A 27,551-nucleotide genomic window follows, 5' to 3' on the forward strand; every position below is an offset into this window, starting at 1 on the left:
GTCGGAGTGGCCAATCTTTCTTGATGTAGTGGGAATCTCTTGCACGACTATCCCATTCGCAGAGAAAACAGCAGTACTTTGTGTATCCAGTCTGCAGACCAAGCAAGAGAGCAACAACCTTCAAATCGCCACAAAGCTGCCACTGATGTTGGTCATAGTTTATGCACCTCAAAAGTTGTTTCATGTTGTCATAGGTTTCCTTCATATGGACTGCATGACCAACTGGAATTGATGGCAAAACATTGCCATTATGCAGTAAAACAGCTTTAAGACTCGTCTTCGATGAATCAATGAACAGTCTCCACTCATCTGGATCGTGAACGATGTTGAGGGCTGCCATCACACCATCGATGTTGTTGCAGGCTACAAGATCACCTGCCATGAAGAAGAATGGGACAAGATCCTTTTGACGGTCACGGAACATGGAAACCCTAACATCACCTGCCAGGAGATTCCACTGCTGTAGTCTGGAGCCCAACAGCTCTGCCTTACTCTTGGGTAGTTCCAAATCCCTGACAAGGTCATTCAGTTCACCTTGTGTTATGGGGTGTGGTTCAGAGGAGGAGGATGGGAGACAATGTGGGTCCTGTGACATTGATGGTTCAGGACTAGAAGTTTCATCCTCTTCCTCGTCTGACTCAAGTGAGAATGATTCTGGTGCATCAGGAACCGACAGTCCTTCTCCGTGGGGTACTGGGCGTATAGCTGATGGAATGTTTGGATAATGCACAGTCCACTTTTTCTTCTTTGACACACCTTTCCCAACTGGAGGCACCATGCAGAAGTAACAATTGCTGGTATGTTGTTGGCTCTCTCCAAATCATTGACACTGTAAAAGGCATAGATTTCCTTTTCCTGTTCAACCACTGGCGAAGATTTGTTGCACAAGTGTTGCAGCATATGTGTGGGGCCCACCTCTTGTCCTGATCTCCAATTTTGCAGCCAAAATAAAGGTGATAGGTTTTCTTAACCATAGTGGTTATACTGCGCATTTGTAATGCAAAAGACACTTCACCACAAACATAGCAGAAGTTATCTGCACTGTTCACACAAGTACGAGGCATCTCTGCTCACTTTGGCTAAACAAAAATGTGTCCCTTTGCAAAATCAAACACTGACAAATAAGAGAGCACGACACTGTATGATTTCTAGAGCTGATATAGGGCAATTTGTTCAGCAGAGTGATGTAAGCTTCGTTATGATTGCATCATCCATGACTTCTAGGAATAACATGATGCAATTCATATCACGTATGACGCAATACCAGCTTCAGATTGCATCATTCATTGTTTTGCCTAAAAAGCAAGTACTGTCCAAACCCCGTCATAGATTTATTCATAGATCCAGTCAAAGATGTATTTTAGTCATTTCTGGTTTAAATTGAGATCCCGTCCCTTTATAACTCACTTATCCTCCGCCATTCCCAAGTCAAGGGTCGTATATACTGACCCAATAGCATATCTTGAAAACTAGAGCCAATCAACAATTTTAAGCATCATTTTCGTTCTCAGTGACCCAGAATTAGTAAAGTTTGACTACATTTATTTCAGAAGCATTTTGGCTGTAGAGCAGTGTTATTATCCACATCTATGGGGGTAGGTCAGTTCGTACCTGGCTTAATTTGCAGCAAGGGAGATTAAGGTTGGATCTTACAAAAATCTTTCTAATGATAGTTAAGCACTTGAATAGGTTCCTGGGGAGGTTATCATCAGGATTCCAGTTTTTTTAATAAATTAGACAAAAATCTATCAGAGATAATCTAGGAGGTACCTTAACCCTGCCCTGGGGGATAGGAAGGAGGGGGAAGTGGGCAAGATGACCTCGAGGTCCCTTCCCATACTACATTTCTATGAATCAGTGTTATGGAGGTTCAAAGACTGAAAAAATCTGATAAAGCCCCCACTGAGGTGAGGGAGTTTTGTTTGTTTGGGGGTTTAAGTTTTTTCACAGCCCTAGTTTATTCAACTTCACATATGCTGCAATACTGTGTTTGGTAAGTCATGTGCAGTGAATCGTGGGATTTGTTTGTTTTAAAAAAGTATTTCAATTGGAAAAAATTTATAAAAATAATTTTATACAGTTTAAAAAAAAATCAGTTTATGATTTAATCTAAAAGTATCCCTTTAAAAAAATGGGATTATGGCTTGGAAAAAAGAGGATCCTTTTAAGGACTGCTATTTACTTTGCCCCATACTAGAAAAACAATGAAACATTCAAATTAAAAGTCAGCTAATTTAAAGAAAGTGATAAAAAGGAAATGTCTCTTTAAATATGCAATTTAATCAAACTGATGTATATACTCTCTCAAGTTACTATAAAGGTGAATAGTTTAATAAGATTACAAAGACACTGCTATAAGAAGTGCCCAAGGTGCCATTTGCCGTTACACCAGCTAGGAGGAAGGGATATCAGTAGTTCTACTTTTAAAAGGTATGACTACCACCAGCTAGGATCTGGAAGAATGTCCTTGTTCCCATGTTTACAATAAACATCACCACAGCCAAATGCATATGTGGCTTTTTGTCTTCTCATGACAAGCCAAACAAAAGCTATGGCTGGATACTATCCTGGCAGATGGTCAGCTCTAGTACGGTAGTTAAGATGTTCAATTATGTATGCCGGACAAGATGATCATCTTCTAACCTGCTCAAAAGTCAATGGCAAGAAAAGAACTCACCAAACATGCAAAACATATAATATACGCAAAGAATAAAAACAAAAACACCCCACACAATATAGAACCCACACAATATAAAACAAATCATACTATTTCCAAAATGACCCAACGCTAGTTTAGTGTGGAGAAAGTGCCCACATTTTAACCACCGTGACATCCAAACCTACTCTGAACAAAGCGAAAGAGCACAAGGTTAAAACTCTGAACCCTTGTCTATACTAGTGCTCTCAATATTGCTACCATAGAGAACACATCAATGGTGATAGCAATGATAGAAAATTTCAGGGGACAGGACTACTGTACACAAGGTCTGTGAGAATATAGAGATAGTGGCAACGTATTAGATGTCACTTGAATGGGACACAGATACAGCAATTACTATTATTATTCAAATCAACTGTGAAACTCCATGTACAAATTTGAAAGGCATAGCCATCTACCCCCCCGTTTCTCCTTTATAGCCACTGACTTTTTGATGGAAGTGTTCGATAGGTGTTCAACCTATCAAGAAAGTGTTTCAGTTCTAGCCCAATAGCTGACTAGTCACTCCATCCTGCTCAGTCAAGTACTTTGTAGTCTCCTCTTTTCTTGGAAATAAATATTTCACTTAAGAGATTATTTAGATTACAAAAAGAAGTGGACCTCAACCAGATAAAATGAAAGTGAAAGGTGTTAACCTAGGCCTATGTTAGGGAAGAGAGGTCACATTTAGCCCAGGCTAACTGCCTTACTAGAATTTAAAGGCATGTCATCAGAAGAACATGCTAGCTAGCACATTCTAACATCCTAGTGTAGGCTAGACAAGACAAGCGGCCTTGAGCACATACTAGCTTGTCAAGTTGAAATCTAGGTTTCCCCATTTCCAATTTGACCAGCTAGCACACGCTGAAGTACAACTTGCTTTGTCTATGCTAGAACTTTTAGAATGTGTTTGCTAATATGTTCTTTAAGGATTCTTTACTTTTCCTTTAAAAAAAAAAAAAAAAAAGGATCAAGACTAGCCTTCCTTCTGTAAAACTTTGTGCACTGTATAAAAGATAATTTTTGAGCTTATTAGTAGTCAGAGAGAATGCGATAAAATCCACAAAGCTATTTTCTTACGCTGTGTTCTAAAAGTTTCCAGTGATGAAAGTAACTAAATATACTCTTTTTTTTTTGGTAGAGAACTCTTTCCAGATTTGATTTGTTTAATCACCAACCTAAGGAGAAGTTACAATCTTCTGTTGTAATTTACTTTTGGAGGGCAAGTTTAATAAAATAAGCTATAACCCTAAAGTCACTCTCTGTACGCCTTGTCCTTTTCAGCATTTAAAGCCTCTTTAGACTGCCCCAATTCACAACCCTCCAGTTTAGCCATTTTAAGGCTAGAACATAAGTCTTCCTTTTTTTGTTTTTTCTCCCTTACATCGCTTGTTTGCTTTTACTGTTGCCACACTTCATGGTTCAGTATTAGCCATATTAGTATTAAATATAGTATTAAAATATTTTTATTCTCCCTATATATTGACTAAAATCTAGGTTCTAATGAAAAAATTCAGAACATTAAAATGGAAATAGGAATTTCTAAAGCTCTGTTGGGAACACTGATTAAAGATAATGCCATAAAGTATACACCTCTACCCCGATATAATGCTGTTCTCAGGAGCCAAAAAAATCTTACCGTGTTAAAGGTGAAACTGCGTTATATCGAACTTGCTTTGATCTGCCAGAATGCGCAGTCCCGCCCCCCTGGAGCCCTGCTTTACCGCATTATATCCGAATTCATGTTATATCGGGTCGCGTTATATCGGGGTAGAGGTGTACTAAAATAGAAATTTTAGACAATTCTCATAAATGTTGTTGTACATTTAGATGAAAGAATAGAAGGTCTATCTCTTATGGTAGTTTGGGAATCATACATGAATCTATTTTAAAAACAAATTTAATCCTTCTCAAAATATTTCAAGATTCCCAATAGATGTTCAAATCAGGAGGTAACTGCAGAGGTTCCAATATCAAACATAATAGCTCTTTATCATGTGAACACTCAAAACTAGTGTTCAGTGAAGTTTAGAAAAACCATGAAGTCGTTTATTAAGAGTCTCCTGTATACACAATTTCCTGATTTGTCTAAAATTAAGGTGCAACAACAATTTAAAGACAAGTTTTCATGGTACTTTTATCTTTTTTTTTCATGCAAAGATATACATAGCTTTAGAAAGGAGAGGAAATGAGAATTACTGGCATGAGAGAAAACTTAAAACCCAAGGATGGAGGAGGAGCTCTTTTGCAAAGTTCACTCATACCTGAATTTTGAATCATAACTGTGTTCTCCTTTGCCAACCTGTTTTGTTGTCTCTGAAGAAAATTAGGTGATGACATCTGGTAAGACTGATAGTATTTGGATTTATTATATTATTTTTTATTATTTAGTTATAGATTGGCAGATCAACATAAAAAAGTTGCTGCTTCAGATTTCAACCACAGATTTGTATTTACAACCTTATATGCATCATACATTCTGAATGTACGAGTTGAACACCTCCAAGAGGAACATCATGCCATGTAACTAGAAAGATGTTTTCCTTAATTTGCAATGAGGTATCAGATTTGATTTATGACCTAGATAACACAATAATCTGAATAGGCTAAATAAACCAAGTTTCTTGGGCAGATACCTCTGCTAGTGAAGCCATAAAGGTCAGGTGCCTCTGATGCATTTACAAAGTTATTACTTTGGTCACATCAAATATTTTACAATGAGAAAAAGAAAAGAAGGTATACGAGCATGCAGTCACTTTTATGGAGCTATATAATTTTTCCAATGAAGGCTGAAATACAGTTCCAGTATACTGCATGCAGCAGTAGTTACCTAGCAGGCCAGGCCAGGGCAGTCACCCCACAGTGGTGGCTCCTGCAGCTCCTGCACTGTGGGGCTGGCTGGGTGTGGCTCTCAGCTCTGGGTGTTTCAACCACTGGGGTTGCAGTGTCACTCAGGTTTGGCCCCACTCCCCTGACTGGGGAACATTCTGGCGACTCAATTTTGGGTCCCAAGCCACAAGTTGAGATACCCCAGTATAGAAGATATAGCTACACCAATTCAGCCTATTATTGCTTCTTTCCTGTCATACTGGTTAGAAACTACCATAGTAAAATTGCTCTAGTTCAACTGTATCTGAGCTAAAGATCTCATCCCAAATGGCATAACCAATTGGTATACCATATCATTGCAGAGCACCTGGGACACATGGTGGACATACCACAAAGCATCAAAAGCTCATTAGGTTCTGACCTATAGTTTTTGCAATGTCTTGTCAATGGGTCCTCTGTAAGAATTAAGCCATATTAAGAGACCTGATTTTATGCTACTTTATATTAGATTATGAACTCTTTGGACCACCTTTTTGTTTTGTTTGTACACTGCTTAATACAACGAGATCCTGGTCCATGCATGAGTGGCTGAGGTTCTGTGGCCTGCAATGTGCAGGAGGTCAGACTAGATGATCGCAACAGTCTCTTCTGGCCTTAAAGTCAATGACTGGAGATCCTAGGCACTACTGCTATACAAATAATAATACATGGTTTGCTTGGCCACTTTGGATCAGTCTTGGCACCTTTACAAACCCTCTATACCAGTGGTTCTTATCCTGGGGTGCACGTACCCCCTAGGGGTGCGAGATGCCCTTTCTGGGGGGTGTGAGACATGCTAGATTTTTTTAGAAGGTAAATCATCGAAAACACAAATTAAGCACAGGCACGTAAGTACAACTACTTTGTTTCATCAAACCTATGTATTTATTAACATTATCCATTTTTTAATGATTACTGTCATATACAAACAAAAAATGTATTTTCAATTTTTTAAGCTAATTGTAGTGAAATTATCTCGCTACAAAATACAGTGTACCACCAAGTTGCGGGGTATTTCTTGACGCATGCGCAGATATATAGAGTTATGATATATCTAGGTTTAAAGAACTGACCTACTTCAACAATTTTTGATAAGGGGTGCGAGAACATATTTTGAGAACCAAAGGGGTGCAGGCTGCAGTAAAGGTTAAGAACCACTGCTCTAGACAATGGTTTATAAACAGTTTAATATTTTATGCAATATATCATGTGTAGAAAAGAGGCGTGTCCTCCCTCAGAGATTGACAGCAAGGGAGGGTCAGATGCCCCCTAGTGGGCGGAAACAGGAAAGCCACACCCACCATGCTGGAAACAGATGGGCGGGACAGGAACAGGAAGTATGAAAGATGGGTTCTATAGCTCACTTAGGGAAAAACCACTGCAAGAGGCAGATGCTTCTATTGGAGCTAGAACCTGCTGAAGTCTTCTGCTGTCCTGAAGACTTGTCTGAACTACCAGATATGGCTGATGCTGAGGAGTGACTGGGATTACTGCTTGCAGCGTACCCAAGGGAGATGGAGGACAATCCAGAGATCCAGGTGTGCACCCTGAGGGTAGTGGCCCAGGGACAGCTGACTACACTCTGGCTGGGTTGCTGCCCGAGTCTGGTTCAGTGTGCTGCAGCTGGATCCCCGCTGACCCAGTGGCAGACCACTCTGCCACTGTTAGGACCCTGGGTTGGGATACGGTGGAGTCAGGTGGGCCTGTGGCATGGCAGCCTCCCCACCTTTGGCCAGGAGGCCTCCGGGAGTCTGTCTGGTGAGCTAGGATCCTAGACTGTTGGGTGCTTGTCCTGGCCTCAGCCCCCCTACATTGTGTTGGATGCTTGCCCCAGTCTGAAGCTCTAGACTGTTGGTACCTCGCCCGGCTTGTGGGCCAGGGTCTCTGGATTATTCACCACTCTGCCCTGCCTTAGGTTTGGGGCCCTAGACTGTGCTTGGTACCCTGCCCTGTCTGAGGGCCTGGGTTCCCAGACTATATCTGGGTCTACCCTGCCTGGGGGTTGGGCTTTAGACTGTTTGGTGTTGTGTCCTGCCCGAAGGCTTGGGTCCCTGGACCACGCACTGCTCTACCCTGCCAGAGGGATTGAGCCCTGAGACTGTTAACTTCCCTTATTTTACACTGTTATTCCAGGGGTGTGGCCTCTCTCCGAGACTGACAGTGAGGGAGGGCCACACATGCCTAGACCAGAGGTCTCCAAAGTGGGGTGCGCAAGAGGATCCTTCGGGGGACACGGCAGCAGGAGCGCTGCCAGAGCAGGAGTCAGAGCGTTTTTGTTGGTTTGTTTGGGGTTGCAAAAATGGTACAGCCAGCGTGGCGGGGGTGCGTGCTCAAAATTTTTTTACTGATAGGGGTGCACGATCAAAAAAGTTTGAAGACCACTGGCCTAGACCATGGCTAATACCAGCCTACATTGTGTTAGAAAATGACTTGCCATACCCAAGTTAGAGGTGGTTAAGTTTTAACAGCTGTGCTAGGTTTACAGTCCTGTGTAGATGAAGCCTAAAATAAATGGTACTAAAAGTTTAATTCCTAATGTGGATGGGGTATAAAGGTGGACATGGAAACAGACTGAATAGCTGATGTCAGCCAGAGGTGACAAATGTAAATTTGTTGTAGGCAAAAAGTATCTTACTTTATTTAATGGAATTGGCTTTAAAAGAATGTCATACCTCCACCCTCCTGGGGGTTGCCAAAACCATTTTTTACATTCCTATTGATTTTGCTAACAGATGGTCAGCAAAAAATAAGGGTATGTCTACACCCAGCCGCTAGTTCGGCGGCTGGGAATCGAAGTTCTGGGTTCGACTTATCGCGTCTTGTCTGGACGCGATAAGTCGAACCAGGAAGTGATCGCCGTCGACTGCGGTACTCCAGCTAGACGAGAGGAGTACCGCGGCGTCGACGGGGGAACCGCGGCGTCGACGGGAGAGCCTGCCTGCCGCGTGTGGACCGAGGTAAGTTCGAACTAAGGTACTTCGAACTTCAGCTACGTTATTCACGTAGCTGAAGTTGCGTACCTTAGTTCGAATTGGGGGGGGTAAGTGTAGACCAAGCCTAAGACTGAAGGATAACTTCCTTTTCTTTCCCACCCCTAACCTGTCCATTGCCAGCTCACTTGAAGGAATACACAAACTTCTAAGAGAAACAATAAAAAACACCCTAAGGATAATTAGCATATGTGATAAAAAGTTTTGTTTGGACAATAACAGGTTGATCAGTTTTCACCATGGTTCTCAGCAATTAGGACAGTGTTGCAGCATTTGCAACATCAAAAGATATTTTCATTTACCAAAATAAGTTTGACAACACTGCTATTCAAACACTGTCTGTCTTATAAAACATAGGCAAAGACTGAACTTTGGCCCTAACCTACTCAAAAGTATTTTTTTTAAGGTAAGTCATCTTTAAAAAAAAAAAAAAAAAAACACACACACACACACTTTTAGGTTGTGTCTAAAATTCTGTAGACAGAACTGCTATAACTGAAAGATTAAGAAAAAATTCTCAGCTTTTTCTTTCCAGTTTTAGTTGGGGCAGTTGACTGTATGCAACATGCTGTCAATCTTATTCTTTCCCCTTTCACTACCAGTTTTCCTTTTGCTTGTATGGCAGGAAAATGGGAGGAAATATAGTTAGACAAAATAGCATCCTGTAATGGCAATATCATGGAAACTGTCAACTTTCAAGGGCATCTGTAATTGATTTACAGAATGAACCTGTTTCAAGTTGACTATCAGGAGATGAGAAAGAGAATACATACTAACCCACACATTGTATGGCTCCTAATTTCCAATACCTGGTCTAGGAACAAATGGAGTAGAACCTGTTCATACTAAATTTAGCCCTGCAGGGAGGTATGATGAGAATTCTAGATTTTCATTGCATTGCAATTAACCAATTATCATTCCACTCTCAGTAAAGTTGCTCTTGGAAATATTCCAAACTTTTCATCTTCAAGCACCTTATATGCAAAAAAAGGCAAAGAGTTACAGCGTGAAAACAGATTCCAAGCATGTTCCTCTCTCCTTTACACCCTGCACGTCAACCTTGTGCTACTAAGAAGGCACCTTCTTCCTCCTCCCTCTAAGCAAAAAGTGCACAAAGGAAGAATTAGAATTGTAAAGCCTTTCTCGTCCAGAGATGATCCTGGCCTGGCTTGGCCAGCAGGGGTGTGCTGCCTCAGACTCCCGCCCAGCAAACGAGGAAGCAGCAGTGATGGATGAAGCGAGGGCTGCGCTGCGGAACCCCGAGCGCACACAGCGGGGCCCGGAGCGCGCAGCACCCAGGAGCTGCCCGCCCGCTCGCTTCCCTGAATTTAGGCTGGAGGCGTTGCCGGGGCTCAGACTAGCATGTGCGCCGCTTCCGGTGCATGAGGAAAGCCGGGGGCCCGCGCTAACAATAGGGCAGAGGCGGGCAGCCCGGCGCTAGGGAAGTACAAGGGCCGGCGGGAGAGCTAGCAACCGGGCGGGACACACGAGGCAGGGAGCGGGCCGCGAGGGGTGACGGCGGGACCGGGCCGCCAAGGAGAGCGGGATGCTGGGGAGCGGCCCCCGGGGGCAGGACCGAGTGCGGGGCAGCCCCAGCCCCTCTCGGCGGCGGCGAGGGGGACCCGGGCTCAAGGTGACATCTTGGGTGGCAAGAGGAGGCGGCGGCGGCGCCGCGCCAGGCCGCCCTTCCGCCCCCCAGGTGAGCCCGGCGCCGTTCCTCACCTGGCACCTGCAGACGATGTCCGCGTCCTGCGCCAGCAGATCCACCAGCTTGCCCTTGCCCTCGTCGCCCCACTGGGCCCCCAGCACCACGGTCACCTTGTTGCCGGGCGGCCGCGCGGCGCACTCGCCGTTGGGGACGGGGGGAGCAGAGGCGCCATTCTCAGACATGGTTGCCGCTGCCGGAGGCTCCTTTCCTGCTCCCCGGGCAGGGTACACATGAGGCGGCACAGGGACGCGCTCAACGCCTCCTCCTCCCCTGACCCCGCCTCCTCCACGCCGGGAAATACCGCAACTGTGGCCGCCGCAACCACTGGCGGCCCCTGACTCCCCCTCCTTGCCCGGCCTGGAGCCCCGCCCTCTTATCTGCATAGACTCCTCACGGCAGGAACTACACTTCCCGGCATGCAGCACGACCGTTCCCCGCAGGGCGCCGCACGGAATTTGCGCGATGCTTGATGGGACGAGTAGTCTCTGTGGGCCGCACCTGTGAAAGCGGCGGAACAAGCCTTGTTGCTGCCTGGGGCTGAACCAGAAGGAGGGACCCTGTGTGCTAGAGGGGACGCGGCGGCTGCTACTGCTGCCGCCGCCTCTCCCTTCCAGAGGCGCGGGGAGGAGGTGCCAGGCGGTTTCTGTTGAGCCCCGCCGCGGGTCCTGTGTCACGTGATCGTATGGGCGGCGGTTTATTGGGGCCGTTATTAGGCGGGCCCATGGCGCGAGCTCCGGAACTGCTATGGGGCGCTCGAGGCCTGGCGCTGCTGTTGTGGCTGTGTGGATGCTGCGGCATATGGAGGTGGGAGGCAGGAAAATGGATGGGAACAGAATGAGATGTGAGACCGGAGAGGGCTGCACCTGTCAGGGTCCCCAGCTCATCGTCGTGTCCCCACCCCCCAATCTGAGTGGGGGAGGAGCCATGGGGTGACAGCTGCCCACACGCCCCGGCCCAAGCCACGCAGCCCACGGGGTGGCAGCTGCCAACACGCGCTGACCCATGCCAAGCAGCTGAGACAGGCATAGTGTAGCACTCTACTCCTCTACACTATGAGCTAGGGGTGTGCTTTCCTCTGCTCGCATACACATGCACTTGCTGTCATCAAGCAAAGAGCTGTCTGATCACATGGTCTTGGCTTCTTGTTGTCCCCTACTTCTAGAGGTCTCTGGGCTCTGTCTTGCAAAGATCCTTAGGGTCTATAAAAGTCACTGGAAATAGGAAAGTCTAGCTGCCTCTACTAAGGACCATGAATAAGGATATGATTCTGTCATGGATTCTGGGACTTTGCAGGATGTCCGTGTCTTCTTCTGGGGCAGGGCTGGAGCAGCTGTCAGTCCCAGGGCTGCTGGAGCAGCGGCCGCTGGAACAACTGACTGGTGATCAGCCCCAAGGCTTCCAGAACAGTGGCCCCCAGAACGAGGGCCTGCTCCAGGCACCAGCTGAGCAAGCTGGTGCTTGGGGCGGCAGACTGTTCGAGGCGGCATTCCGCCCAATCCTAGGGCAGCACGGCCGCTTTTTTGTTTGTTTGTTTGTTTGTTCTTGTTCCACTCCAGCCGCCCTGTTGGCAGTCCTCTTCCTTCCCTCCCTGCTGACCAGAGCGGAGCCCTCGCGGCAGGCGGCAGGAGGCGGCGCAGCGGGAGGGGCCGCGTGGCAGCGCCCCTGCTGTAGCCCTGGCCGCCCCCTTCTTTCTCTCTCTCGCCCACTCCCTCCCCTAGCCTCCCCCCCCAGCCAGTCCCCCTTTGCCATTCTGGTGGCCGCCCCGTTTTTGTTTTTTGTTTTGCTTGGGGCGGCCAGAAAGCCAGAGCCGGCCCTGCCCAGAACAGCTGGCCAGCAGCCAGCCCCAGGGCTACCAGAATAGCTGGCAGTCGGCCTGCCGCCAGAGCAGTGGTCCCCAGCCCACAGAAGTAGCAGCCAGGGCTGGGTCAGCCTCTCTGAGGCTGGAGCAGCAGTGGTCAGCCCCTGTCTCAGGAGCAGCAGTGGGACTGGAGCAGCTGCAAGCCCAGCAGCGCTCTGTGTCCCTTCCCCCTCCCCCCCCCGAAGTATTTTTAGTAAAAGTTAGGGACGAGTCATGGGCTTCTGTGAACTTTTGTTTATTGCTTGCGACATGTTCCTGACTTTTACTAAAAATACCTAGGACAGAATCTTAACCTTAACCAAGGATATATATATAAGGGAAAATGAAATGAATAGCCAAAGTAGGAAGCCTGATTATGTTTTCTCAAAAAAGATTTAACACATTTTGCATTAAAGACAGCTGAAAATACAGAAATACTTTCCTTAAATCACTTTTCCATATAAGCAACTGCTGCAGTTGATACAGGGATGCTGTGTGATTGTGAATAACAGGTGAGGTGATCCATGTAATCACAGATAGGAGGGGAAGGAATCCATAAGACAACTGTTGTCCACAGTATGAAAAAGTTTTAGGACCCCTCTACTTAGGCCTGGTCTACACTACACAGGTTGACACATAAGGCAGCTTACATTGACCTAATTATATTAGTGGCTACACGGCAGCCGTGTCCCACTGATGTAAGTGCCCTACTACACTGATATAACAACTCCACCTCCGTGAGAGGTATAGGGCTTATGTCGGTATAGTTAGGCTGGTATAGACACTGCATTACTTAGATCAGCTGTTAGCTCTTTTGTCAATTTCACAGCTGTGAAATTGACAAGAAAGCCTGGCAGCTAGAGCCCACCTGCCCACTGTCACACCCCAAAGCCCCCTCCCTCAGGGAGTCCCCTGGGAAGGCAGATCAGCATTGTATATTGCTAACGCTGTTGCAAGCATCGCAAAGCATTTTGGGGAGGGTCAAAGGTGTGTGAGTGGGGAGTGAAAGTTTCCTTTGCAAGTACGAGAGGCCGGGGGGGGGGGGGGAGGGGAGAAAAAGAAGAGAGCAAAGAACGGGTTAACTCAACATTTCAGCTAGCTCAGTCGGAAGATAAGACACTGGCCCTAGCCACCCAAGGACACTGCTCACAGCCAAGACTTGGCTGACAGCCAAGAAAGATGGGGGCTTGAATTTGCCTGAGCAGCCGTGAGAAAGAAAAATCCAACTGTACAGACCTGCAAGACAGCAAGGCCAGTGAAGAAGAAAACAAAGTCCAGGGCTGCGGAGATTGAAAACACAAACGAGACGACAAGCGGAGGGGCCGAGCCTTGCATCCCGGGAGCCGGGGTGTTTTGGAAAAGCTAAAGAAACCACAGAAAGCTGGTTTGTACTGGCACAGAGGGCACGAGGAGCAGAGGTCCCCGAACGGAGCACCCCTCCCTCCCCCGAGGAGCCAGAACTTAAAACCCTCCTGAGAGCTGGAGCAATTTGGAGAGCAACAGCAGACCTGGACGGCCTGGGCCCAGGACAGCACTCTCATCCATCCTTTCCCCCCCCCCCCCATCCTCTTCTTCTGACGTTACACCCAGGCCTGGCCAGTCTTGGGTAGTGCGTGTGTGAGTATGAAAGTGGGTTAGGGCTTGGGGCGCTAGCGCTTTCTTTCTTCCCCCAAGTGACGTGGGAGCGTTCCCGGCACTCTCTGCTGTTATTTTATTATTTTATTAATAAATCTTTAAAATTTAGATGCTTGATGTGTTCTGTCATCTCCTCCCCAAAAGGTCCCGTGGCTTCACCCTGATCACCTGATGCCTCAGGCAGATTAATAACAGAAATCTGTCACACCACTCCTCCCCTGGAGAGCTGGGCGGCTGAACCCCACTCCTGGCTGGGATCAGGGCGAGAATGGACCCCGCTCCCGGCTGGGAGCTGCAGGCAGCTAGACTCCACTCCCAACTGGGAGCCGGGGAGAGAAACCCAGCAGCTGGACCCTGCTCTCAGCTGAGAGCTGGGGCCAGAAGCCCAGGCCCCCAGCTCTCACCACTCCCCCACTCGGCCCCCAGCTGGAAGCTGGGGCAACAAGCCCAGGTGGCTGGACCCCACTCCCAGCTGTGGGGCTACAAGCCCAGGCGGCAGATCCCGTTCCCAGCTGGGAACAGGGAGGTGAGAAGCCCCGGGTGGCTTTCCCGCTCCTGGCTGGGAACATTGGCTGTCTTGTCAATTTCACAACTCCATATTGGAGTCAAATTGAGAATTCTGCCTGGCTCCTGGCAGGGTGGGGCTGAGAAGCTGGGGTAGCTGGACCCCACACCCTGGGGGCAAGAAGCCTGGGGCAGCTTCCCCCCCCCACACTCCTGGCGGGGAAAGGGGAGGCAGGAAGCCCCGGGCAGCTTCCCTCCACTCCCTGTAGGGAACAAGGTGGCGAGGCAGGGTGCAGCCCACCGGGAGCCTGTGGGGCAGCCCGGCTCCTGGCAGGGAACTGCCAGTGAAGCTGAGACACCTGGTTCTCAGCTCCCCACCCTGCCCCTCTTAGGTCAGTGGAAGCACGCCTGATGAGGACGCGCACAACCAACCCAAGGAGCATAGTGTGGACATGCACCATCTCAGTAATTACCTAATATACGTCAACCCAAGTTTTTAGTGTAAATATACCCTAATTAAGCCATGATTGCTCTACCTCCTGAAGGCTGTGAGGCTAAGTAATGGTAGGCCTGTCGTTACATATATTGGAGACCACCCAGGAACCTACAGAGCTACAGGAAGTTTCCAGATGGTTTAACAGGTGGCAGTTTCCCTCTGAGTCTACTGAACCAATGCCCAGCATTGTGTTAGGCTACACTGTTCTGCTGTAGGTGCCAACTTTTATGTTAAATGTAAAGCTGAAATTCTAATGGTTATTCACGATTTTATGGCACTTTTAACAAAGTAGGGCTGTCATCCCTGATTAGCTGTCTTGGCCTAAATCTAATTTGGGTACTTACTACGCCTACATAAACTTCCACTGCAGTTTCACTTGACTACTATATTCTTCACTTCCTGTCCTAAACAGTTGTATAGTGTTGCTATATGCTGTTAAACAGCTGACAGAATACACCTAAGAAGTGGTAATATACTATTGGAGTGTGAGTAATTCTAGTTTGTCATATACAAATATAGTGCCAGATTTGGCCCTCATTTACACCAGTGTAAATCCAGAGTAAGTTTACTGACTTTGAATTTGATCCATGGTTTGTAGACTGTAATCTTATGCTTTCACACAGCTATTCCCTGGCTTCCTGAAATAGCTTTGGGACCTCCAGAATATTGTCATAACATGATATTGCTTTGTGATGTAATTCTAATGCTGCTCTCTAAGGGGGTCATAGAGTCTCACTGCTTTACTATTTTTATTTGGAGAACAAATTAATTTTGACATTCATACCTTAGTGCATTTTCTTTGCAGGTATAAAACTAATGTAGAAAACTATGCTCTCCTCACTACCAGAACCACTGTAAGTGTTGTTTAATAATGATCAAAACAAATCAGTCTTGATTTGTAACACACTGCTTCCAGCTTTTATTTGTGTATATTAGGGACTGACAATGTTTTGGCTCTGATTTCAAACACCCTTTATTTTGTAATGTCTTCATATTGCAAAGTAGAGTAGATTTTGCTGTATATAGGATGATTTTTCTGTAAGGATGTTTCAGGACCAGTTCAATCAGGCCCACATGTTACTTCACAGATCCATGGAAAGCAGACAAACCACTGCTTACACCAAGTTCTGGATCCAAGGACCAGGTTTTATTTGCATAGGCACAGAGTGCTACACCCAGTGATCAAATGAGATTGTAGCAGGCCAGTGAACTGGCTATATCACAAGGGGAAAGGCAGAGATTCTAGGTTCTGACATGATCTTTTATACACACTATTACACATTATCTTTATCAACACCCTCTTCTATTCATTTGCTGTCTCAAATTTTTCCTTCCCTATTAGGTAATATTTATTGCTGTACATCATGTTCTGAATTATACAATAAGTTTCATAACACATTGTTCCCCTTTTTAGCAATAATAAAACTATCATACTACTTGACACAGATTTAGCTTGTTTTCTCTAGACTCCCCAAAAACTTAATAACAGGATGTTCAGATCTTAATATTTTTTGTCAGGAACCTTTGTTCTCACTTTTCCATCTCTAAAAGGTTATACAGAGGTTATAAACACCACACTTGAGTAAAGTAACTCCTCACTTAAAGTCGTCCTGCTTAACGTTGTTTCGTTGTTACGTTGCTGATCAATTAGGGAACATACTCATATAAAGTTGTGCAATGCTCCACTCTTGCGTTGTTTGGCTGCCTGCTTTCTCCACAGCTGGCAGCCTTCCTACGCCTCTCCCCCCAACCCACCCCAGCGCCTTCCGCTCGTCGGTAGACCCCGTGGATCAGCGCCTTCCGCCTCCTCCCCCTGCCTCCTGCCCACGGCAATCAGCTGGCTTGCGGCATTCAGGAGGGAGGGGGGAGGAGCGAGGACTTGGCACGCAGGCTCCCCCTCCCTCCTGAATGCAGGAATTAGCTGGCTTGCGGCGTTTAGGAGGGAGGGGGGAGGAGCCAGGACACAGCGTGCGAAGTAAAGGGGGAGGAGGTGGGAGGTGAGAAGAGGCAGGTCAAGGGTGGTGGCTTGGGGGAAGGGGTGGAGTGGGCGGGCTGAGGGTTGAGCCCCCCCATCCCTGGTGCTTGCAGAGTAGGGGAAGCTGCCCTGGAACCTAATCCCCCCTATTTACATTAATTCTTATACGGAAATTGGATTCGCTTAACATAGTTTCACTTAAAGTCGCATTTTTCAGGAACATAACTACAATGTTAAGTGAGGAGTTACTGTATGCAGGCCTACAAAACCTACACATATATTGTTTATACCTCTACTTATACATTCCTAATCAATTATCCACTAAATAAGCATTGGGTCTTTACCAGGTTATATAGAGTAAGCTCACCTAACCAATGCTTTACTCCCTTACATTTTTTCACATGGGTTTAATTAACCATACCATTCAATCATATGGATATGAAATATGCTAAATCTTGACAAAAGTTCAAAAAATACAGTTGCTGATACCCATTGTCAAGAACAAGCACTTTTTTGTAGTTTCGAGAAAGCCTGAGTGCAAAACTGTTCAGAGATTTCCATTTGCGCTTGTTCATTTTGTTTTATTATTTATTTTCACTTTTAAGTGAGAGAAACAAGAAAAATATATGTTACATAATAAGTAGTACTTATGTCTTTCTAATATATAGGAGAGGTGTATGATAAAACTGTTAGTTTAGGTCGTATTGTCTTCTCAAATTTAACAAAATTATTGGTGGGAGATGTATAGCCAAAACAGTCATATCTATTTCAATTTTTAATTTGGACACACTAAAGCTTTACATGCAAATATACTTTCTTAGGAGATGAGAGGCAACTCTCATATAGGAAGTTAGTAGATAATCAGTGATTACAAGTGGAGGGAGAGGAGCGTGTTCATCCCATTCCATTTAAATATACTGGAGAGATATTTAGAATGGTCACATCTATAGGCCAAAGTATGTATTTCTGGCAGTGAGGTAAGGACATCTCAAACCAGCATGATTATACACCTCTACCCCAATACAACGCTGTCCTCGGGAGCCAAAAAATCTTATAGGTTATAGGTGAAACCGCGTTATATCGAACTTGCTTTGATCCGCCGGAGCACGCAGCCCTGCCTCCCCGGAGTGCTGCTTTACCGCGTTATATCCGAATTCATGTTATATCGGGTCGCGTTATATCAGGGTAGAGGTGTATAGCTGTTTAAATTAACCAGTAAGTATGTGTCTGATCAGTACATCAATTCAACTTTAACCTGTTTAGGGTTCAATACTGCCCCTGTTGACGCCAATGGAAGTTTTGCTAGTGATTTCAGTGAGAACAGGGTCAAACCCATAATCAGAAAGGAAAGTTAAGGATAAAAGTGGGAATAAAAGAAAAATGCTGTAACACAGTGGTTCTCAAATTGTGGCCTGTAGAGCAATTGCTGGTCATCTACAGAGCTGACTGGTTATATGGTACTGGCTCTTCCTCCTCATTAACTGCTGCTACATTGCATTAAAAGACCGCTGAAACAGAGTTAATATTTTTCTAATGTTGCATTTCCATGTTAGCAATTTATGAGTTTTCCACAGCTTGCACCAGTTCAGTATCGCAATGTATGAATAAATGGTGCAGTTCTCAAAATCATTTGCAGTCAGCTTTAGTAACTGAATTAAAACCATTTTCTTGGTAAAAAATTCCCACTGTTACTACCACCAGTGATTGTGAACACACTTGTGCACACACCATTGTATACATCAACAGTTTAAAAAGCAAATGAAGTTGAAAGCGTTAGTAATTCTCTGTGCTACTAGGAGGGAAATTCAGATTTTATTAAACTGCCATTCCTAGTCTTTTGTTTCTGTGACACGAGGCATGGGAGTTCAGTGGAGTAAAATTATGCATTGAGGGGAGGGAATGCCTTGTCTATTGACAACAGTTTCTCTGGTCCATTGCAGAGCCCCATCTAAAGAGCTCAAACGCAGTTTTGAGTGTGCTTTTGTTGTGTGATGATGGCCTTGGCAGTAGTGAACTGTTCCCATGGGGGAAAAACAGAAATCTTTACCGATGTAATGGACTAAAGAATAAAGAGCAAGATGAAAACTAGTTTACACTCACTGGCCCTGCTCACTGTGGGTGTCACAAAGATTGCACTTTGCAACAAGATTTCCTGCCCTGCTAACAGGGACCTCAGAAAGGGTAGTTGTAATTCAAAACCTTATTTGCTAGTTTTATAGAAGACATGCCATTTTATTTTTATAGTGTGCTTTATATAATTCAGTCTGGTTTTTTTTCCATTAAAATTATTGACAAAACGTCTTTTGACTGCAGTGGGAGAAGATTGGGTTTAATGCCATAATAATTACAATTTTAAGTTTGAAGTTGTCCCTAGGTATTTTTAATATTTAAAGAGTTTAATCATTTCTGTGTAATAATTAAAAACCTGGTAGAACAACATTATGGTTTTAAAACCACTATACTGTTAGATACAAATATATAATCTGTTGCATTATATGTGCTACCCTAATTCTTTGTTTAGATATATTTAGAGTATGAAGGACCTTCATTTGTGGAATGGGACATTTCTACGTTATGTACTGTTACAAATAAAAGGTAAGGATTGCAAAAGTGAATAATAACAGCACAATGGTAACTCACATTGACTTTATTGGGAGCAGAGTTAGGTCAATTCTGAATACTTCTGAAAATTCCACCCAAAGTTTGAGAAGATCGTGTTTGTATACACATTCAAGTAAGATGGGCTTCTGTTAAGCCTGGCCACGTGCATTCATTTAGAGATCTGTTGGAAAACAAAATGTTATTTTTATTTCCCTTAAGAATTATGAAGTACAGATCCTTTGTTTCAGAATAGGAGTTGTGGGTTGAGATTTGCGGAGGAGACAGAGAAGCTGGTCCTGAGGTTTCTATACAATTTATATTGTAAGTTAAATATTTATCAATGTAATGAAACACAGAATTAGGCATGGACATATACAATATAAAGTAGTTCTAAGTATACTATTTCTCCTAAACTTCCTTACATGTGAGGAAACCTTAAGCCAAAAAGATTGATAAATACTTTAACATGTATATCTAAATTAAGAATTGCACAACATTTTATGTTCTTGGGGTTTTTGTTTTGTTTTGTTTTATTTGGTCCAGTGCATTTATATGAACAATGCTGTAGAAATAATATCTGTTTATATCCCAGAGATGTAAGGAGTCTATCACTGTAAAACATAAGTGCCGAATTGTATTCTATGTGTTATTTTTAAATAGAAACATGTCTGATTCCTTACATTTGGAGCAGCTAGGATCTTCAGGAGGAGGACCCTATTTTAGACATTAGACTGCACAAACGTTTCTAGATACATACTGTAAAGTGAGTGGGACTGACAAGACAAGCTTTTTTGTCTAGGTTTTCTTATTTGATAATTTAATGGCCAAGATACCTAATGCATTTGTGAGCTCCAGATTAGACCCAGCTACACTAGGAGTAGGAAACCCAAAATACCATTTTTTTAAAAAAGCATCTCTGCCCCTAAATGACTGTTTAGCCAGAGTATGGTACAACCTTTAAAAATATTTCAAATTAAGAGAGGGATGTATTACAGCTCTTATCTGCATAGCACGGAGATCCAGCACTATCTACAGTGTGGAGGGAGTACATAAAAGTTACACTAATGCAGTTACACTAAAGCCACTAATGTGGCTGAAAGTTTTGATAAGCAAAAGTCAGGTAAAAAGTTGTGGTTTCCAATGCAGCTTTAATTTGTCTATCTTGCTGTGTGTGTTTATATGTGTTATGTCTTTGAAATTATTGTATTGGTAAGCTTATTTGAATGTACAATCAGATATCACATATTTAAATAAACACATTTGAATGATTGCACATTCAGGCATATACATCTGTGTGTTAATGTGAATGTATTATCGTTAGATTGCAAATTCAAATCCAGATGCAAAGTGCAGTTGTTACCCCCAAAATCCAGACTTAAGGCACCCCCACAATGGTCTGCCTATTTCAGTAACTCAATTGTCAGTTGTTTGTTTTGGTAGGTAAAAGGAGATGGCCCACCATAGAGGAATTGCCAGGGTTTTACTAGGGGTTACCCTATGACCTTCAGGAAACCCCCCAGAACAGACTCACTTTGTTTACCATTGGGAAGTCATGGATATAGCCTTCTGCTCAAAGGATTGACACTCAGGCAGTAATCTTTGAAAACAAAAATTTTCTTTATTTAATGTACCAATATTCCTGAAACAATAAATCTTTTAAAAGAACCAAAGCATATATCAAGAAACAAACATAAATTCTATTAGCACAAGTATGCACATTCAGGTACTCAATACTGCAATGTCATACAGTTTGAAATGGCTCCAAGTGGTTACATTCTACATGCGGTGATCAATCACATGTAGGATGCTGACAGCAATTCTAATTAAAACACTAAACTTTTATACATAGTAACATATATCCAACTTTAGTATCTCAAACATACTTATATGTCCTAGCTCCTTATACCATAGTTCTCATGCTTACTTTCTACCGTCTTCTTTTCCCTCTGATCTGTCAAAAGGTCCTTCTGTTCAGTCTCAGTGCCAAGCTGCTGCTGCTGTTCTGCTCTGGCTGCTGCTGCCGCACCTCTGCCACCTCTTTTTCGCTACTGCCGCTGCAGCTTGCGGTGATTTCTTGATCCATCACAACAATCTAGCCTTCTTCTTCCCTCTTCAGTGATTTTGCTCTCTTCCTGCTTCTTCTGACTTCTCCTGCTGACAACCTCTTCCTTTCACACACATCAATAGCACCACCACCAAGCTTGTCAGCTCTCCGCCTTATATATGATTTTTGGCCTACTTTGGTTATTTCCTCAATCCTTATCATTAGCATACCTCTCCTCCAATCATTTTTAAGTCCCCTCTGATTGCTCCATTCTTATTAACCAATTACAGACACTAAACCTATCTGTCAATTAAAGCTGGACTTGATTGAAAACCTGCACCTGACATGACTGACCCCTCCCTTTAGGTTTTGGAGTAATCTTTATCTAACCTCAGCCTGCCTGCTTGCTATAGGCTGAATTACTCCAAGACTGCCATTTTAATCTTTGTGGCTCTGATTACCTGCAACTACCATTTTATTATTCCTGGTCCTAACTGCTTAAAACTGTCTTTATTAGTTATTAAATTCTTATAACTATAAACAATTATTATTTTCTTAGGTTTCAGAGTAGCAGCCGTGTTAGTCTGTATCCGCAAAAAGAACGGGAGTACTTGTGGCACCTTAGAGATTAACAAATTTATTAGAGCTTAAGCTTTTGTGGGCTACAGCCCACTTCTTCGGATGCATATAGAATGGAACATATATTGAGGAGATATATATAATACATCAATATGCATCTTAATATTAGGATGCACTGTCACACTCCAATTTTTACCTAATTTTAGATCATTTAATTTTGATATTTCCTTCACTTCAGCTAGTGGTGGCAGGGCAATGTTCTTAATGCTGTATTCCGTACACAGAATAGAGCAGCTGAAAGATCTCTCATACCACAGTGTGTCTTACACAGGTGTTGAGATATGAAATAGGTAGACAGCTATTTTAAATGCAGTATGTTTTATAAGGGTGTAGCACACTGTGGACTTGTTTGCATATAGTTTTTATACCACTTTATACCACTTTAAATATATCAGTTTGAAACTAATATAGTTGAAACAGTACGACCCCATAATGTGGACGCAGTTCTATTGGCATAAAGGTGCTTTATATTGTGATGTACAGTTTAGGGTATGTCTACACTACAAACGCTACAATGGTGCAGCAGCAGCAGTAGCGTAGACACTTACTACAGTGATGGAAGGGGTTTTTCCTTCACTGTAGTAAATCCACCTCTCCGAGAAGCAGTAGTTAGGTTGACAGAAGAATTCTTCCATCTATTGGTATCTACATGGGGCTTAGTTCAGCTTAATTATGTTGCACAGGGCATGACATTTTTCACAGCCCTGAGCAAGGTAGCTAGGTCAACCTAAATTTTAGGTGTAGACCAGGCTTTTGTCTCATAAATGTAAGGTAATACGCTATACTGGTATAAGGTACCTATACACTGGTATAACTGGGTTCACACTAGGGATTGTACTCATTTAGCTATTATGGTATAAAAAATACCAGCTCTAGCTGAAGTAGTGACATGGGTACAAAGACTGTGTGTAGATTAGGTCTAAGCTGCAAAGCTGAGTACATTGATTTTGAACTGAACAGGCAATCTAATGATAGTACATTTAAAAAATGGTTGGGGAATAAGGAAGAGGAAGGTTTGCTCAGTTTGAAAGATGAAGGTTGGGGAGAAATTAGATCCTAAGTAAAAGTTAAGACTGAGTGGACCAGTCAGAAGTACATATGTGCAGTGTTAATTAATATTAAATACCTGGCTGTTTGTTTTTTAATTACTGTAGTTCACCTACAGCAACACTGAACTGTCCAGTTCCTGGAATTCACAAGATTAGACCAAATGTTGACAATGAGGTAAGCTGTCAATAATAATTATAAGAAATTCATAGTGCACTGTGGTCAGGTCCGTGTGTTCTTAGTGATTTTGCAGTATTTGCCACAGAGTCCACTTCAGTGGATCAGAAACTAAATGTGAGTCAACAGAGTAATACTGTTGCAAAAAATGTTAATGATCCTGGGACATATTAGCAGGAGTGTTGTAAGAAAGACACTAGAAGCAGGGCCGGCTCCAGGCACCAGCGAAGGAAGCAGGTGCCTGGGGTGGCCAATAGAAAGGGACGGCAGTCTGTCCTTTGTTGGGGCGGCAGGTCTGGGGCGGCGGCAGCGGCACTTCGGCAGTAGCTCAATCGGTCCGCTTCAGTTTTTGGCGGCAATTCGGCGGTGGGTCCTTCACTCCCTGTCTTCCACTTCGGCGGTAGCTCAATCTTTTTTTTTTTTTTTCTTTTTTTTCTTTTTGCCGCTTGGGGCGGCAAAAAAGCTGAAGCCGGCCCTCACTAGAAGTAATTCTTCCATTCTACTCAGCACTGATCAGGTCTCAACTGAAGTACTGTGTCCAGTACTGGGCAGCGCACTTCAGGAGAGATGTGGAGAAAGTCCAGAGGAGAGCAACAAAAATTATTAAAGGTCTAGAGAACATGATCTATTGGGAAAGATTGAAAAAAAATGGGTTTGTTTAATCTAGAGAAGAAAAGACTGACGGGGGACACGGTAACAGTCTTCAAGTATGTAAAAGGTTGTTATAAAGAGGAGGGTGATAAATTGTTCTCTTTATCCACTGAGGACAAAACAGGAGGTATTAGGGTCAAATTGCAGCAAAGGAGATTTAGGTTAGACATTAGGATAAATTTCCTAACTGTAAAAGTAGTTAAGCACTGGAACAAATCACCTAGGGAGATTGTGGAATCTCCATTGTTGGAGGTTTTTATTAACATCTTTGGCAAACACCTGTCAGGGATGGTTTAGATAACACTTAGTCCTGACCCAGTGCAGGTGACTGGACTAGATGACTTATCAAGGTCTCTTCCAGTCCCATATTTCTGATTCTATGATTAGCTTTATAATATTGCTCCAGAATCAAATCTTTCTACCCCTAATGGTTGTGAAAGAAACCTTCCAAATGTCAACTGAGTGTAACCAATGCAGTGATGTGTTCCTGAGTCTGCTAACAGACTGAATCAATAGCTCAGAGATGTCTGAACAGCCCCCATTCATCATATTGAGGTGTGTGATGAGGTATACAAACACCACACTGGCCAAGGTTAATAGGATGATGTGGGCTCAAACAGCTCCACCCCCTTCTCCTGCAGAGCTTTCAGTCTTGGAGGGGGGCACTTGAACAAAGGAGAGAGCTCATTTGTGAATGGACTTGAAAGGAGAATAGATTGGCAGCTCCCTTGTTGTGTGAGAAGCCTGAGTAGAGCCAGGAGCTGACTAAAGACTCTGATCTGCTAGGACCTCCCTGTGGGAGTGTCAAGGCTCCTTCCCCACTCTGAACTTTAGGGTACAGATGTGGGGACCTGCATGAAAACTTCTAAGCTTAACTACCAGCTTAGATCTGGTTCGCTGCCACCACTCCCAATGTGCTAATTCCCTTCCCTGGGTAGCCTTGAGAGACTTTTCACCAATTCCCTGGTGAATACAGATCCAAACCCCTTGGATCTTAAAACAAGGAGAAATTAACCATCCCCCCTCCTCTCTCCCACCAACTCCTGGTGGATCAAGATCCAACCCCCTTGGATCTAAAAACAAGGAAAAATCAATCAGGTTCTTCAAAAGAAGGCTTTTAATTAAAGAAAAAGGTAAAAATCATCTCTGTAAATCAGGATGGAAAATAACTTTACAGGGTAATCAAACTTAAAGAGCCCAGAGGACCCCCCTCTAGCCTTAGGTTCAAAGTTACAGCAAACAGAGGTAAACGCCTTAGTAAAAGGTACATTTACAAGTTGAGAAAACAAAGATAAAACAACCACGCCTTGCCTGGCTGTACTTACAAGTTTGAAATATGAGAGACTTCTTCAGAAAGATTTGGAGAGCCTGGATTGATGTCTGGTACCTCTTAGTCCCAAGAGCGAACAACAACCAAAATAAAGAGCACAAACAAACACCTTCCCCCCACCAAGATTTGAAAGTATCTTGTCCCCTTATTGGTCCTTTGGATCAGGTGTCAGCCAGGTTACCTGAGCTTCTTAACCCTTTACAGGTAAAAGGATTTTGGTGTCTCTGGCCAGGAGGGATTATAGTGTGGTACACAGGAGGGCTGTTACCCTTCCTTTTATAGTTATGACAGGGAGATTAGGCCTGTCACTGACTATTAGTTTGGTTTTTTTACCATGAACCTGTGGGTGGCTGGGTGGGTGTTAAGACGAGCCGCTGCAGGTGGGGTCCTCCGGAAAAGAAGGAGGCTCAAAACTGACCCCAGCAGCGCTGAAGATTCTTTTGGTTTGTGTTTATGTTGAACTTTGACTTGGAGGTTCCACTTCCCTGGAAGGGATTGAACACTGTCAGTGACCTGGCCAGCATCTAAGCCACATCCATAACTCCAATAATGCAAATTTCATTATCAACATTACCATTATCATTACCTATTTTATTAAAGGGGGACATGATAGAAGTCTATAAAATCATGAATGGTGTGGAGAAAGTGAATAAGGAAGTGTTATTTACCCCTTCACATAACGCAAGAACTAGGGGTCACCCAATTAAATTAATAGGCAAAACAAACATAAGGAAGTACTACTTCACACAATATGCAGTCAACCTGTGGAACTCGTTGCCAGGGGATGTGGTGAAGATCAAAAGTAGGGCTGTCAAGTGATTAAAAAAATAATCGCGATTAATCACGCGATTAAAAAAAAATCGCGCTGTTAAACAATAATAGAATACTATTTATATAAATATTTTTGGATATTTTCCACATTTTCAAATATATTGATTTCAATTACAACACAGAATACAAAATGTACAGTGCTCACTTTATATTTATTCATTATAAATATTTGCACTGTAAAAATAAAAGAAATAGTACTTTTCAATTTACCTAATACAAGTACTGTAGTGCAATCTCTTTATCATGAAAGTTGAACTTACAAATTTAGAATTATGTACAAAAAATAACTGCATTGGAAAATAAAACAACGTAAAACTTTAGATCTACAAGCCCACTCAGTCCTACTTTTTGTTCAGCCAATCACTCAAACAAACAAGTTTGTTTACATTTGCAGGAGATAATGCTGCCCACTTCTTGTTTACAATGTCACCTGAAAGTGAGAACAAGTGTTCGCATAGCACTGTTGTAGCCAGCATTGCAAGATATTTACATGTCAGATTCACTAAAGATTCATATGTCCCTTCATGCTTCAACCACCATTCCAGAGGACATGTGTCCATGCTGATGACGGGTTCTGCTCAATAACGATCTAAAGCAGAGCGGACGGAGATGTTCATTTTCATCATCTGAGTCAGATGCCACCAGCAGAAAGTTGATTTTCATTTTTGGTGGTTCGAGTCCTGTAGTTTCTGCATCGGAGTGTTGCTCTTTTAAGACTTCTGAAAGCATGCTCCACATCCTGTCCCAGTCAGATTTTGGAAGGCACTTCAGATTCTTAAATCTTGAGTCGAGTGCTATAGCTGTCTTTAGAAATCTCGCATTGGTACCTTCTTTGCGTTTTGTCAAATGTGCAGTGAAAGTGTTCTTAAAAAGGCATGCCGGATCATCATCTGAGACTGTCATCACATGAAATATATAGCAGAATGCGGGTAAAACACAGAGCAGGAGACGTACAATTATCCTCCAAGGAGGTCAGACACAAATTTAATTAACGCATTATTTTTTTAAAGAGCGTCATCAGCATGGAAGCACGTCCTCTGGAATGGTGGCCAAAGCATGAAGGGGCATACGAATGTTTAGCATATCTGGCATGTAAATACCTTGCATTGTCAGCTACAAGAGTGCCATGCGAACATCTGTTCTCACTTTCAGATGACATTGTAAATAAGAAGCAGGCAGCATTATCTCCCATAAATGTAAACTAACTTGATTCTCTTAGTGATTGGCTGAACAAGAAGTAGGACGGAGTGGACTTCTAGGCCCTAAAGTTTTACATTGTTTTGTTTTTGAGTGCAGTTATGTAACAAAAAAAATCTACATTGTAAGTTGCGCTTTCATGATAGAGATTGTACTATGGTACTTGTATGAGGTGAATTGAAAAATACTATTTCTTTTGTTTATCATTTTTACAGTGCAAATATTTGTAATACAAATAATATAAAGTGAGTACTGTACACTTTGTATTCTGTGTTGTAATTGAAATTAATATATTTGAAAATGTAGAAAAACATCCAAAATAT

The 27,551-nt window shown here is 43.5% G+C and overlaps 2 protein-coding genes across 2 annotated transcripts in view; one reads left to right on the forward strand and one right to left on the reverse strand.

Moving 5' to 3' along the window:
* ADSS2 (adenylosuccinate synthase 2) overlaps positions 1-10,987 on the reverse strand; it is a 66,100-nt gene extending 55,113 nt beyond the window's left edge. Inside the window, 2 exon segments of the mRNA XM_065400679.1 lie at positions 10,279-10,845; positions 10,847-10,987. Coding sequence (XP_065256751.1) covers positions 10,279-10,845; positions 10,847-10,987 — 708 coding nt within the window.
* CATSPERE (catsper channel auxiliary subunit epsilon) overlaps positions 10,986-27,551 on the forward strand; it is a 62,584-nt gene continuing 46,018 nt past the window's right edge. The window contains exons 1-4 of the mRNA XM_065400678.1: positions 10,986-11,068; positions 15,542-15,590; positions 19,233-19,306; positions 23,150-23,219. Of these exons, the coding sequence (XP_065256750.1) occupies positions 10,986-11,068; positions 15,542-15,590; positions 19,233-19,306; positions 23,150-23,219 (276 nt within the window). The remainder of the gene's footprint in view (positions 11,069-15,541; positions 15,591-19,232; positions 19,307-23,149; positions 23,220-27,551) is intronic.

Source organism: Emys orbicularis, chromosome 3 (genome assembly GCF_028017835.1).
Source record: "Emys orbicularis isolate rEmyOrb1 chromosome 3, rEmyOrb1.hap1, whole genome shotgun sequence".
Lineage (NCBI taxonomy): Eukaryota > Metazoa > Chordata > Testudines > Emydidae > Emys > Emys orbicularis.